The 13466-nt window shown below is 35.5% G+C and overlaps 1 protein-coding gene across 7 annotated transcripts in view; it reads left to right on the top strand.

Annotated features, from left to right (window-relative positions):
• Positions 1–13466, top strand: part of HLTF (helicase like transcription factor) — a 53513-nt gene that overhangs the window by 29896 nt on the left and 10151 nt on the right. For 5 of the 7 annotated variants that reach the window (XM_004755490.3, XM_013057705.2, XM_013057704.2 and 2 more), the window contains exons 15-20: positions 3773–3916; positions 4283–4421; positions 5093–5228; positions 6703–6882; positions 11851–11975; positions 12430–12620. In XM_004755490.3, coding sequence (XP_004755547.1) covers positions 3773–3916; positions 4283–4421; positions 5093–5228; positions 6703–6882; positions 11851–11975; positions 12430–12620 — 915 coding nt within the window. The remainder of the gene's footprint in view (positions 1–3772; positions 3917–4282; positions 4422–5092; positions 5229–6702; positions 6883–11850; positions 11976–12429; positions 12621–13466) is intronic. The other 2 variants (XM_004755494.3, XM_004755491.3) reach the window with 1 other exon arrangement.

The following is a 13466-nucleotide window of genomic DNA, read 5'->3' as shown; positions in this document are numbered from 1 at the left end:
TCTTTCTTGGTCTTTTTGGTCTTTTTTTTTTTTTATTCCAACAGAAGTATTCTCTTAAGAAATGTATTGCATTTTGGGAAGGCCAATACTTAGGTACTAGAATGACAGTTTGAAGGTGAGGTTTGCAAGTATTAATGGAGATATAAACAGTAGAACTGTGAGCTTGGTTTGGGGATATGTATTTTAAAAATGGGTCATCAGGGGACGCCTGGGTGGCTCAGTTGGTTGGACGACTGCCTTCGGCTCAGGTCATGATCCCGGAGTCCCGGGATCGAGTCCCGTGATCGAGTCCCGCATTGGGCTCCCAGCTCCACGGGGAGTCTGCTTCTCTCTCTGACCTTCTCCTCACTCATGTTCTCTCTCACTGTCTCTCTCTCAAATAAATAAATATAATCTTTAAAAAAAAATGGGTCATCAGTATTTCATTATAATTTTGTATGTGGAAAACAAAATTTTAGATAATAGAAGCTTCAAAAGGAAACTCCTTGGCAAAGTCTTGCCTAAATGAGATTATAGAAAAAACTGATTTTTAAGGATGAGGAATGGTTGGGCTTGTTTGGATTCCTGGTCAAGAATTAGAATTTTGTGGCGTGCCTGGGTGGCTCAGTTGGTTGAGCGTCTGCCTTGGGCTTAGGTCATGATCCTGGAGTCCCAAATCAGGCCCTGAGTCAGGCTCCCTGCTAAGCCAGGGAGTCTGCTTCTCCTTCTGTCCCTCCCCCTGCTCATGTGCACATACATACACTGTCTCTTTCTTTTATTTATTTGTAAGTAAATAAATAAAATCTTTTTAAAAAATTAGAATTTTGCAATCTTTCAATAAGCTACTCTCCTTCTAGCCCCCAAATAAATGTCATAGCACCCTAGTGAGCTGGTAGTACTTCATTTTTTTTTTTGTCCTTAGATAGGGGAGAGTTCATTTAAAGGTGTAAGATACCAATCCCACTTCTAGCACATACTTGTTCTAGATATTTGGACATTTTATCTTCCCAAGAGAAAATGAAATAACACATATTTTATTCACATACACACACACACACAAACTGAAGCACAGTGACTAGAAACTCAATACTATCGTTCTTTTTCTCTAGAAAGTTAATTTTTTTCTATTTTAGGTCTAATCCTGCTACAGATTTGTTCTATTTCATTTCAAGGCAGCCCATTGACTCAGTTTTCTCATATTGAATTATTTCTCTTTTTCACCAGATTTCTTAATAAAATTCTGTAAGTTTTCACCTTTACTCTTTCATCTTTTATCCTCTTTCTTAGTATTTTTGCCTTTACTGTTTCAGTTATTATTCTCTCTTCAGCCCACCCTAGTAGTCTGGGTTTTTGCTCCCACCCTCGGTAGAAACTGTGAAGGCCTTCAGGGACCTCATTGTTACCATGTTCAGTGAGCTCCCTTTTTCTTTTCCTGGGCTCTTTTATTTTTCTTTTTGTAGCATTTTGTTATGTCTTATTTTTATAAGCCATCTTTAAACCTTTGTGTAAAGAAGGGAATGAACATAAATTACAAGTTAAAAAATCAACACCGTATTCCATCCTGAAGCTTTGCTATTTTCCCCCTCCCCTACCCAATTTTGTTGCTTCCCCAATTTTCTGACCACTCTTTTTCTTCCATGGTTTCTATTTAGTCTGCCTTCTTCTGCCCACCCCCACCTTAAAGCGTGGTATGGTTTTTGAAACAGGAAAATTTTACTTAACAAGATTCAAAAATTTCAAAAGTCTGCCACATTTGCTTTATTTTTATTTTTTTATTTGCTGCAATATTTTAAATTACCCCAATAAAAACAGGCCCACAGTTTAAATACTGCTCCAGTAGGTTCTGCCCTAACTTCCTTTTCTCATTATGTATGTTCTTAGAAAATCTTACTCATTCCTGTAGCTTCATGTACTATCTGCTGATAACTTTGTTAAGTCCATCTCTCCATTGTATTACAGACCAGTATTTTACTTTTCCTAGTAGGGGCACCTGGGTGACCTAGTCTGTTTTGTCCAGTTCTTGATTTTGATCAGGTCATGATCTTTGGGGGTCCTGGGATTGAGCCATATCAGCTCCGCACTTGGCAGAGAGCCTCCTTGGGATTTATTTTCTCTTTTCCTCTTTCCCCCTCCCTCTCTCCCGCTCTGCCTATCCTCCCACTTGCACATTCTCTCTCTCTCAAATAAATACATCTTTATAAGTAAATAAATAAATATTTCTAATTTACATATCCAGTCATTGTATAGTATTCAAAAATTTTAAATGTCTAAAATAATAATACTATTTCTTTCTCATTTTAAGATTTTATTTGAGAACATGAAAGCATGAGCTAGGAGAGGGGCAGATGGAGAGGGAGAGAGAGAATCTCAAGCAGATTCCCTGTTGAGCACAAACCCCCAACATGCGGCTTGGTTCTAGGCCCCAAGATCATGACCTAAGCCAACCAAAGTCAAACATTTAACTGACCAAGCCACCCAGGTGCCCCATTTCTTTCTCATTTTTATACCCACTTTCCCCTTCTTTTTTTAAACTTCTTTATATCTTTATCATATAGCTTCTAGGCACTCACTTAAAGTATGAGAGTCTTCTTTGTCTCCCCCCCCCTTTTTTTAATATCCCATATTTAATTAGTCCTCAAGTCCCATTAGTCCCTTTTTCTTGGTTATCTTTTACCCATTCTTTTCTTACTTCTGGTACATTAGGGCTTTATTTATCATCTTTCATATGATGGGTTCTCTGTTTTATTTTTCTGATATATTTTTTTTTAAGTAAAGATTTTATTTATTTGAGAGAGAGAACAAGCACAGAAGCAGTGGGAGGGGAGGGGCAGAGGGAGAAGCAGATTCCTCGCTGAGCAGGGAGCCTGATGCAGGGTTCAATCCCAGGACTCCAGGATCATGACTTAGGCTGACAGCAGACACGTAACTGTGACTGAGCCACCTAGGCGCCCCTCTCTGGTATCCTTTTTATTTTTTTCCAATCTAACCATGATTCCCCCGCCCCCCCAGAATCTCTCAGATATGAGAGAAAAAGGCAAGTGTTTTAAACAGATCATGTCCTCAGAGAGGGCTGGGACCAGGTCTTTTTTTTTTTTTTTTTAAAGATTTATTTATTTATTTATTTATTTGACAGATAGATCACAAGTAGGCAGAGAGGCAGGCAGAGAGAGGAAGGGAAGCAGGCTCCCTGCTGAGCAGAGAGCACGATGCGGGTCTCGATCCCAGGACTCTGGGATCGTGACCTGAGCCAAAGGCAGAGGCTTTAAACCACTGAGCCACCCAGGCGCCCCCAGGTCTTATTTTTCTTTTTAGCTTTACTACCTTTCTGTTGATAACCTGGTAAATAGTAAGTCTGATAAATGAATGAAAGTGGATACTATCTTGAATCTCTGCCTACATTCTTGAAAATATTGCTTGTTCTTTTACAGTTTAATTTTGATTTTACAAACTTTACTAACTAGAAGCATTAAAGATCCGATCTGTTAAAATACTAAATTAAAAAAAATAATTACAGTTTTAAAGAAATTTGGTTATTTTTCCTCCTAAAAGTGAAGTGGCTGCTCATTGGTAGGGTTAAGCAAAATGTATGTAATGCATTATTTCTGCATATATATCCATTTTCCTGACAAGATAATAATTAGTATTGTTACTATTGTTATTTTAGCTGAGATTGTAGGAAACTTGATTTTATGTAATTTTAGTAGTGATTTGTGTACAGGACAGTAGTTTATCAAACTTTTTAAATTATTTTTTATTTATCTGTTTATTCTAAATATTTCTAATTTTCTTCTAGGACCAGTTTGGACAACATATAAAAGCAGATGTGCACTTGAATTTTTATGTTTATTATGGTCCTGATCGTATAAGAGACCCAGCCTTGCTTTCAAAACAGGATATTGTTTTGACTACATACAACATTTTAACTCATGACTACGGAGTAAGTATACCGAGACTCATTTCAGAAGTTGAATATAAGAAGTAAGCTTCAGGTTTCAAAAGTGTTCTAAAATTCAGACTTTAAATTCTAGGTTTAAATGGTAGCCCTGCTGTTTCCTAGCTGTGGTCCTTTGAGCAACATACTTCCCAGCCTTGGTGCTTCAGTTTTCTCATCTGTAAAATAGGAGTAAATAATACTTCATAAGCTTTTGGGCATTTAATGATGTATGTATATAGTGCTCAAAGCACTATCTCCCACCTAGTGGGTGTTGATATTAAAGAATAATAATTTGTGTTTACCAAATTACATGAAGTGTACCATTTTACTTTCCTGTGTTTTTTAATTCACATGAAACATTTATTTCAGACTAAAGGTGATAGTCCATTACATAGCATAAGGTGGCTAAGAGTGATCCTGGATGAAGGACATGCCATCCGAAATCCGAATGCTCAGCAGACAAAAGCTGTACTTGATTTAGAAGCAGAAAGAAGATGGGTATTAACAGGTAAAAATGTTATGTTTTTTTTAAAAAATTAATTCTCAAATATGTATCATTAAGTAAGTTTTAGTGAGGTAACTTTGTAAACTTCACATGTATATAAAGTTTGTCCAAAATTAATCATGAAAGTCTTTTAATAAAGTATTTTGACTTGTTTTTCACAGTTGCCTATGCTGTGGCAACATTTGAATTATAGTCAGTTTATGGAACAAATCACTAGACTTTTTTTTTGAACTTTGGAAATTCATTAAGCACTTAAATTCTCCAATCAGAATTTTGATTTCTCTGTTTCTTATCTTGAAGCCGGGCCTGTTTGCTACTTGTGCACCTCTACTAGGACATGGGGAAGACAGTGTAAACTCAGATTCATTTTTCCTTCTTGCTAGTACTGCTGATTTAAAATCAAATAAACAAATGTTCTTGGATAAGGAGAAAGTTGAATTTACTGGACCTATGGTCTTTTTCTTTGTTAATATGGCAGGTGAGAGCAAAAATTATAGCAAAACTTCATTTTGAGATTACATATATGTTTAACAATGGATTATAGTTATATTGATAGTTAGTGGGTGTTCCTGGTGCAGAATGCCCATTTTCAACTCTTGTTTCCTCTGATTGGGTGAGATGAATATTCTGAATGGATACACTATAGAGTTACAACAGTTTTCTGTTATTTTTAGGTACTCCGATTCAAAATTCTTTAAAGGACTTGTGGTCTCTTCTTTCCTTTTTAAAACTTAAACCGTTTCTTGATAGAGAATGGTGGCATAGAACAATACAACGTCCTGTCACAATGGGAGATGAAGGAGGACTTAGGTAAGTAATCTCATGTAAACTGATTAATATTGGCAACAAATAACTGTAAGCAGCTTGAACCAATTGTCACTTTATTATTTTAAGTCCACTGCTGGCTTTCTTCCAAGAGCATTTATAGCTTAATGTCTTTGGCTCTCAGAGCCTAGTGATTCTTGTTTGGGGATACAAGGATTTCTAACTACCACTAAAACATAAGCCTTCCCTTTCTTTGATTTTAGCCAAGCAGAAAGGAAAGGCAGAGCTTTGTAGTCTTTGTGTGTTGCTGTTGCCCTTGAAATCACCATTAATTAATTAAACAATGACAGGAAAAACTGTATGCTCTGAGGATCTAATGTGCATTAAATTTTCACAACTTATGTAGCTTTTATATAGTGGTAATTGAATGGTATGACATACACTGGCATCCATAAGAGTTTAAGAAAGAAAGTTGTTTCTCATGGAGACAGATAAATGAAATTTAGCTTGGTATGGTAGCTATTTCACAGGGTACTGGCTAATATGTGGCTTAAGGTTTTTGCCTAGAGCAGTGATTTTTAGAGTTTGGGATCCATTAGCAGGTCGTAAAATCATTATAAAAATGGCATCAAACATTATAAAAGAAAATGAAATAGTAGAAGATTTAAAGAAATTTAAATCGTCACACATTATTTTGTGAAAGGTTTCTGTTACATGTGTATGTGTTTATATATATATACTTGCTGGATGGAATAAAATGTGTTTCTTATTGTGGTTATAGCGAAAAAGGTTCAACAGCCACCAACCTAGTTTACAGAACTGTCTGCTTGATTCTCAGAATCAACTGTGTAAATTCTAATTTAGGAAATTGTATTTATATTTCAGTATTAGGAAAAACCTTTCCTTAAAAACCTTTCTTTCTGTAAAGAATTGATGTGCCTCCTCTTTTTCTGATGTTGAGAAGGCAGTGTAAAGATTGTAGAACCCAGAAGGCATTTCTCCCTCTTCTGAACTGTCACATCATGTTTGAATTTTTTTTGGCATCTTTGTAAAAATTATTTTTGTACTTTGGTTTTTATATTACTGAAAATTTTTTTTGAAGATTCTTATCTTTCCACATATTTGTTTTATGATATTTAGTATAATGCCTTGTACTTTGTGTAGGTACTTAAGAATGTGAATGTTGAATATTAGGTGATATAGTTGACAGAAGTGAGAAATATGTTCATGAATAGAACAAAAAGAAGGAGAAGCTAAGAAAAATAAAGACAGGATAAAAGAAGATTAAATTGTGACAGGTACTGAATTGAGGGCAATGAATGCATTATTGTTATATTTTTCTATTGGTAGAATATTTATCTGGTTATCAGATTGGATAAGACTCAAAACAAAAGGATCTTTTTTAAAAAAAACTTGACTTTGCTTCTTAAATAGTGATATATTATTCTTTCTTGTTCTTGTTGAATCAACTTATATAGAAATAAAAGGCTATGTAATTATTTATTTTATTTTGACTTAGGCGCTTACAATCCCTAATTAAAAATATTACCCTAAGAAGAACAAAGACAAGCAAAATCAAAGGAAAACCTGTTTTGGAGTTACCAGAACGTAAAGTATTTATTCAGCACATTACACTTTCAGATGAAGAAAGAAAAATTTATCAGTCTGTGAAAAATGAGGGCAGAGCTACTATTGGAAGGTATGGAAAAAAGAAAGCTATTTTAGAAAATAATTTTTATTTTCTTTCCAATTTAACTGAATAGTATTTCTTAGAAATGTTAGGAAAGTCTGAAGTATACAGAAAGATAACTTGCCTCTTGATTTAAATTTCTTTTTACAAATTAGTTGAAGTAAATGAAATAGTATTATAATTTACAGGTGAGTAATTCCTTAAGTTAGGAAAAAATTAAAAGTTTACATGAAGTGGCAAGTTCTGAGTGGCTAGTGAGAAGACCTTGCTTGCTTCTATTCCTGGCTATCAGGGGAGTAGATAAAAACATTGAGAAAAGTACATAGAGCGAGAGATAATAAACCTATTTAAGGAACAAAACCTTGGGGAATGCCCATATTTAAGAATACAAAGAGAAATTACCGTAGAAGATTCTGTGAAGAACAGAATTAGTAAGAAAAGTAAACTGTTGGGAGAATCCCATGAAAGCATAGTCAAGAAAGAGGGAATGGTTAATAGTATCACATGATACTATTAGAGACTTAGAAAAGCTGTTTAATTTGGTGATTCAGAAGTTACCGGTATAAACTCTTAGCATAGTTTCACCAGAATACTGAGGTGTGGATCACAAAGAAGTAGCAGCAGTAGGTAGGGTGAGACCATTTTTCATGACGTTTGCAGAAGGAAGAAGAAAGTAAGACTGGTACATAGGACTGATAGTTGGTTGCTCTATCAACTTTTTTGCATTTTATTTGGGTAAACTGCTTTGAGGAGAGACCATGGAAGAGACTATAGATAGAGAAGAGAATAAAGCAAATTGGTGGAGAAAAATGAAGCCTAGTGGGTTGTAAAGAGTACAGTCAGTGAAATATAAGACAAGGGTATCTACAGGGAAAGGTGATGGGAAGTTGAGGAAGATCACAGGATTACAGCCATTCTAAAAAGTTGTAAGGTTCTTAATGTGGGCTTAATAGGCTTTCTGTAGTATTGGATATATGTAGAAGTCAATACGACTTTCCAAACAGCACATGAAATCTTGGGAATAGGAATTATGAAGTAGATAATAAAGGGATTGGGGATTGGTAGAAGGTAAGAAATTCTAGTTGAGGCAAGAACATGTTCGATGTGAGTGCCCATGCACCAGAATGAGTAGAAGTGAAAGCAGAAGAGGGCAGAGAAAATAGGGGAATCTTCAAATTTAAAAACTTCACTAGAATACAAAGCAGGTTTAACAGGAATTAGATTGAAAAAGATTGTTCTAACTAAGCAAGTGATTTCAGAGTTCAAAATCTCAGTGGTGTTTGAAATTTTCATATTCATTCTGTCAACCAAAATGTAATATGTGCCTGTGTAACACATACTGGGATATAGCATTAAAAAAACAGACAAGAATCTCTGCCCTCAAGGAGTTTATATTTTAACGGAGGGGAACAGACAATTTTAAAAAATAAAATTTGATGGAAAAAAATTAAAGCAGAGAAAAGGAATGGAAAATGGTGAAGACCTTACTGAGAAGAGTCTATGTGGGAAAAGATCTAAAAAGAGAGTGGAGTTAGGAGACATTTCAGGCAGAGGGAGCCACAAGTGTAAAGCCTCTGAGTTGAAAGAATATTCAGTGAGCTTGAAGAACAGCAAAGAGGGAAGTATTGCTGGGTAATAATGAGCAGGATCTCATGATGTCAGAGATTGGAGTGGGAGTACATGACAGTTTCATAAGGCATTGCACATATTTCAAGGACTTTGGATTTTACTTTTTATTAGATTAGAAAACTTTGAAGGGTTTTAACCCAGGAGAGTGACATAATCTTATTTATATTTTTAAAGGATCACTGGCTGCTGTGTTAAGATTGATATTCTAGCAGTAAGGGCATAAATAGGGATGAATGGCAATAAAGAAAGAGATCACGTGTTCACTACAGTAGTAGTACTGATGAAGGGGGTGAAAAACAGTTGGGTTCTGTTATAAAGCCAGCAGAACTTCCTGACTGATGTGGTATGGGGGAGTGAGAGAGAGGAGTCAAAGGTAACAGCATGATTTTTCACATAAGTGTGACTGGAAGGTTGGAATTACCATTTGTAGAACTAGGTCTATGGGAGGAACAGAGGTTTTTTTCAGGGAAGATCAGTTCAGTTTTGGACCCATTGATTGCATGATGTCCTCTGAGATTTCTAAGTGGAGATGTCTTAGAAATCTGAGTGGAGTTAGATACAAGGTTAGATTCATGGAATGTTCTTGATGTAAATTTGAAAGTCACCTGTGGTTAGTCACCTGATGGTTAGTTAAAGCATGAAACTGGATGAGATCACCAAGAATGAGTGAAGTTGGAGAACAGGTCTAACAAAGAAGACAGGAATGGCTAGTGAGGTTGGAGGAGGCTTCTGCTCTAATCTGGTACTCAAAAGGGATTTGTTAAACTGAAGTGCTGACTATTAGTGTAATAAGTGACCATGCCAGGGAATAGACTGTAAAGGTTATTCTGTTTGAAAAGTTTGAGAAGAATAACTTTATTGAAACCTTAGAAAATAGGTTATTTTTATTCTTTTAAATATGTAGTACATTTAGTAACATTTACTGAGCACTTTGTAGGTGTTAATGCATTTATTTAAGTGCTTTATATGTGTTTTTTAAAGATTTTATTTATTTAGGGGCACCTGGGTGGCGGCTCAGTTAGGTGTCTGCCTTCAGCTGTGGTAGTGATCCCTGGGGTCCTGGAATTGAGCCCTGCGTTGGGCTCCTTGCTCATCCAGGAGCCTGCTTTTCCCTCTCCCTCTCCCTGCCACTCCTCCTGCTTGTGCTCTCTCTCAAATAAATGAATAAAATCTTAAAAAAAAAATTTTTTTTTAATTTAATGCAAGTGCTAGTTGGGGGGTGGGCAGAGGACAAGGGAGAAAGAATCTCAAGTAATCCTCTGGGAACAGAACCCAACACAGGGTGGATCTCAGGACCCTGAGATCATGACCTGAGCCTAGACCTGAGCTTAAGCCAAGAGTTGGACACTTAACAGACTGAGCCATCCACGAGCCCCGTAAGTGCTTTTATACGTATTAGTTAACAGTAATCTTAAAAAGTCAGCACAAGGATTACCCACATTTTAAAGATGAATCTGAAGCACAGAGTAGTTAAGAAACTTGTACTGTGTTGCACAGCTGGTGAATGACAGCTGGTATTTAAATTCAGGCAGTTTGGTTCTAGAGCTTATAAGTTCAACTTTTATATTGTCCCTTTATACTGTTGAATATTTGGAATTGTTGACATAGTATTACTAATATGTATAGGATACATATTCTAATAATATACTAATATTATTAGTATGTGTATATACATATATATACACACACACACACATACACACACATACAGATATATTACTTACCATAATCCAGACACTATTCTAAGTATTTTCCATGTATTAGCTTCTTTTAATACAACAGTCCTGTGAGGTATGTATTATTACCATGCCACCATTAAAGATGAAGCAGCTGAAGTTAAGAAAGGTTAAGAAACCTACCCAAAGCTTCACAGTTAAATTGGCAAAGCCAGGTTTTGAACTTAGCCTAGCTCTAGAGTCTGTGCTCCTAATCATTAAGCTGTACTTTTTCAATTGCTTTAATATATTTAAGTATGTGATAGACTTAGTATATAGTATTTGAATCATCCATTCTTCCTTCAGAAGCCTGTACTGTCATTGTTCTGGTTTACTTCTATTGAAAAACCTGATTTTTATTTATTTATTTTTTAAAAATTTATTTATTTAACAGATCATAAGTAGGCAGAGAGAGAGAGTGGGGAAGCAGGCTCCCTGCCAAGCAGAGAGCTTGATGCGGGGCTTGATCTCAGGACCCTGGGATCATGACCTGAGCCGAAGGCAGAGGCTTTAACCCACTGAGCCACCCAGGCGCCCCAAGAAAACCCTGATTTGATTTTATTTTTCTGGAAACATATACCATTTAAATCTGGATTCCCCCGCCCCACCCCACTCCCTTTCCTATCAGGTTTTCTTTAAATGTTTTCTTTTCCATTATTTTATCTTCATGTGTGTAGGATGTTCTTTGTTCCATAGGTAAAATTTTATTCTTATGTTTTTGTTTTTCTTTTTATCTCTTATGTTTCCCACGTTTTTTTTTTTTTTTTCACAGTGGTTTGTCTCTTTTATGCTGGTTTCAGTGTGGCTTTCATTTTTCTGATGGTTCATTTTTCTCTTTTACACTACTGAGCTGTACCACCTCATTTTTCATCTCTGTTATTTCGCTGTGATGGTAAATCATGGCAGTATCCTTGCTCATAATTTTTATTTGCTTTATGGCAGCATTTTTTGATGAATATTCTTTCACTGCCATTTGTTCTCCATTGCTCTTTGCTGATTATTACTTATATTTGAGTATCTTGAGTTCTGGCTTAGTTATTTGCAAGAGGTTAATATGAATGGGGTGAGAAGGCATAGCGTGTCCCAGACTAATAGGAAGTATCCTTGTTAATTATGTCTCAGGGTTATAGCTGAGTTGTTTCAGGTTTTATTCGTGCTTACACAACAAAGATCAGAAGCTGTAGGGTTCTTTTTAATGTGGACTCTAGTGCCTATAATCTTTTCTGAAAACACAGTAGGTTTGCTATGTTTCCTTATTTAGCTTGCCTTCTCGCCTTGATGTAAAACTTGTCCATGTAAGTTCAGACCACAGCCATGCACCCTGGTTTTGTTTTTGCACATGAAGGATATTGATTTTACCTTCAGGGCTTGCCATCTATTTTGAAGAATTGTTCTCTGGCAGCTGTTTGAGATCTGGAGTCCTGTCTCTCAGCATCTTCCTATCCAACTTCTTTTGCAATTGGCAGCCATTTCTGATATATATTGCTTTATGGTTACAGTCTCTTGTGGTTTCATTAAAGATAGTTTTGACGTGATTTCCAGAGAAAAGAACAATGCCATTTTTATTCTACCGTTTTAGAATAGGGAATGATATTTAGAGGCCTTCATAATATTTAACATTTTTTACCCCTAGGTATTTTAATGAAGGCACTGTCCTTGCGCACTATGCAGATGTCCTGGGTCTTTTGCTTAGATTGCGGCAGATTTGTTGTCATACTCACCTTCTTACAAATGCAGTGTCTTCCAGTGGTCCCTCAGGTAAGTAGATGTGATTTGTTTACACTATTATATTTGTCAAGAATATTTAAATCAGAATGAAATTTTTTGTATGGCCTATAGTGTCTTATTTGTCAAATGGACATTGTTTTTAGGATAGGACATAAGTGGAATATACTCACAAATTCTTACCAATGAAATGAAATAATAGTGATGTCTTCCAGGTGTCTTCCAGTTATACTCTTAGGTGATTGTTTCAAATTGGATCTGCCTTTTTTTCTGTGGTAGTATGTGCAGATTGTAATGATGCTTTTGTGTAAGATGCATTACGTGGGTTAGCTCTATTTCAGCTTCTGAATTTTCTTTAAATTTAAATCATGTTTGTCTCCTGTGATAAAGGAAGCCTAAATAAAGACTACCCAAGTAAAACTTTTCTCTATATAAAATGAACTTGTCTAATCATATTACAAATCTTGCTGTGATATTAATTTTTCAGCCTTTTCTCTAGGAAATGATACACCTGAGGAACTACGGAAAAAGTTAATAAGGAAGATGAAGTTAATTCTGAGCTCAGGTTCTGATGAAGAATGTGCAATTTGCTTGGATTCTTTAACAGTTCCTGTCATAACACATTGTGCGCATGTCTTTTGTAAACCCTGTATTTGCCAAGTCATTCAGAATGAGCAGGTTAGTTTTGTACTAGGTACATATTCAGTGTTTGACAGAGTGGTACACTAGTTATTCTTGAGTGTAATGAAACCTAAGTCCAACAACTAAAGAGTTTTGCACTTGGATTTACCAGTGCATGTTTTATGGTTAATTATGTATGTCAGTATTTCATATTGATATATTTCTTATAATTAAGCTCTTTTAAACATGAAAAGACAGTACACTTTTAGAGGCATGATCAGTTAGTATCCTAGTTCTGTTGGTAAGATCATTGCTGTCTAATAAATAGATCAATAATGTGAGACACAAAGGTAATTTTAAATTTTCTAGTAGAAAGAGATGAAGTTAATGACATTTTTATCTAATTTATCTAAAACATAAAAATTACTGAGATAATATGCATGGTTTTTTAACTTAAGTGTTCAAAGTCTGGTGATATTGTACACATAGAAAATATCTCAGTTTGGCTTCACCATATTCAAGGGCTTAATTGTCTCATTTGTTTATTGGATAAGGTAGGCCTGGATTCTTATGTATGGTATAATTTTTTGAAGTGGAATAATTCTTTAAGCAGTTCTTCAGCAGAGGTAGAGGTGTATTTGTTTGTTTTTAAATATTTTCATTGGCATACGTATAGAAAAAAATGCACAAGTCATGATTGTACAGTTGAGTGAATCATGAAGTAAATACATCCATGTGACTACTATCCTGGTCTCCTTGTGTCCCCTTCTAATCAGTTACCTTCTCCCTGCTCCCTAAAGGTAACGGCACTAATCTTTTAACATTGTTTCAGTTTCAGATTTTTTTTTTTTGGTAAAGGTATTTGGTATATAGTAATGTAGGACATATTAGCATGTCTTGGTA

The sequence above is a fragment of the Mustela putorius genome, unplaced genomic scaffold (assembly GCF_011764305.1).
Source record: "Mustela putorius furo isolate JIRA1106 unplaced genomic scaffold, ASM1176430v1.1 tig00003834_pilon_pilon_pilon, whole genome shotgun sequence".
Lineage (NCBI taxonomy): Eukaryota > Metazoa > Chordata > Mammalia > Carnivora > Mustelidae > Mustela > Mustela putorius.
This window is presented reverse-complemented; position numbering and strand designations above follow the sequence as displayed.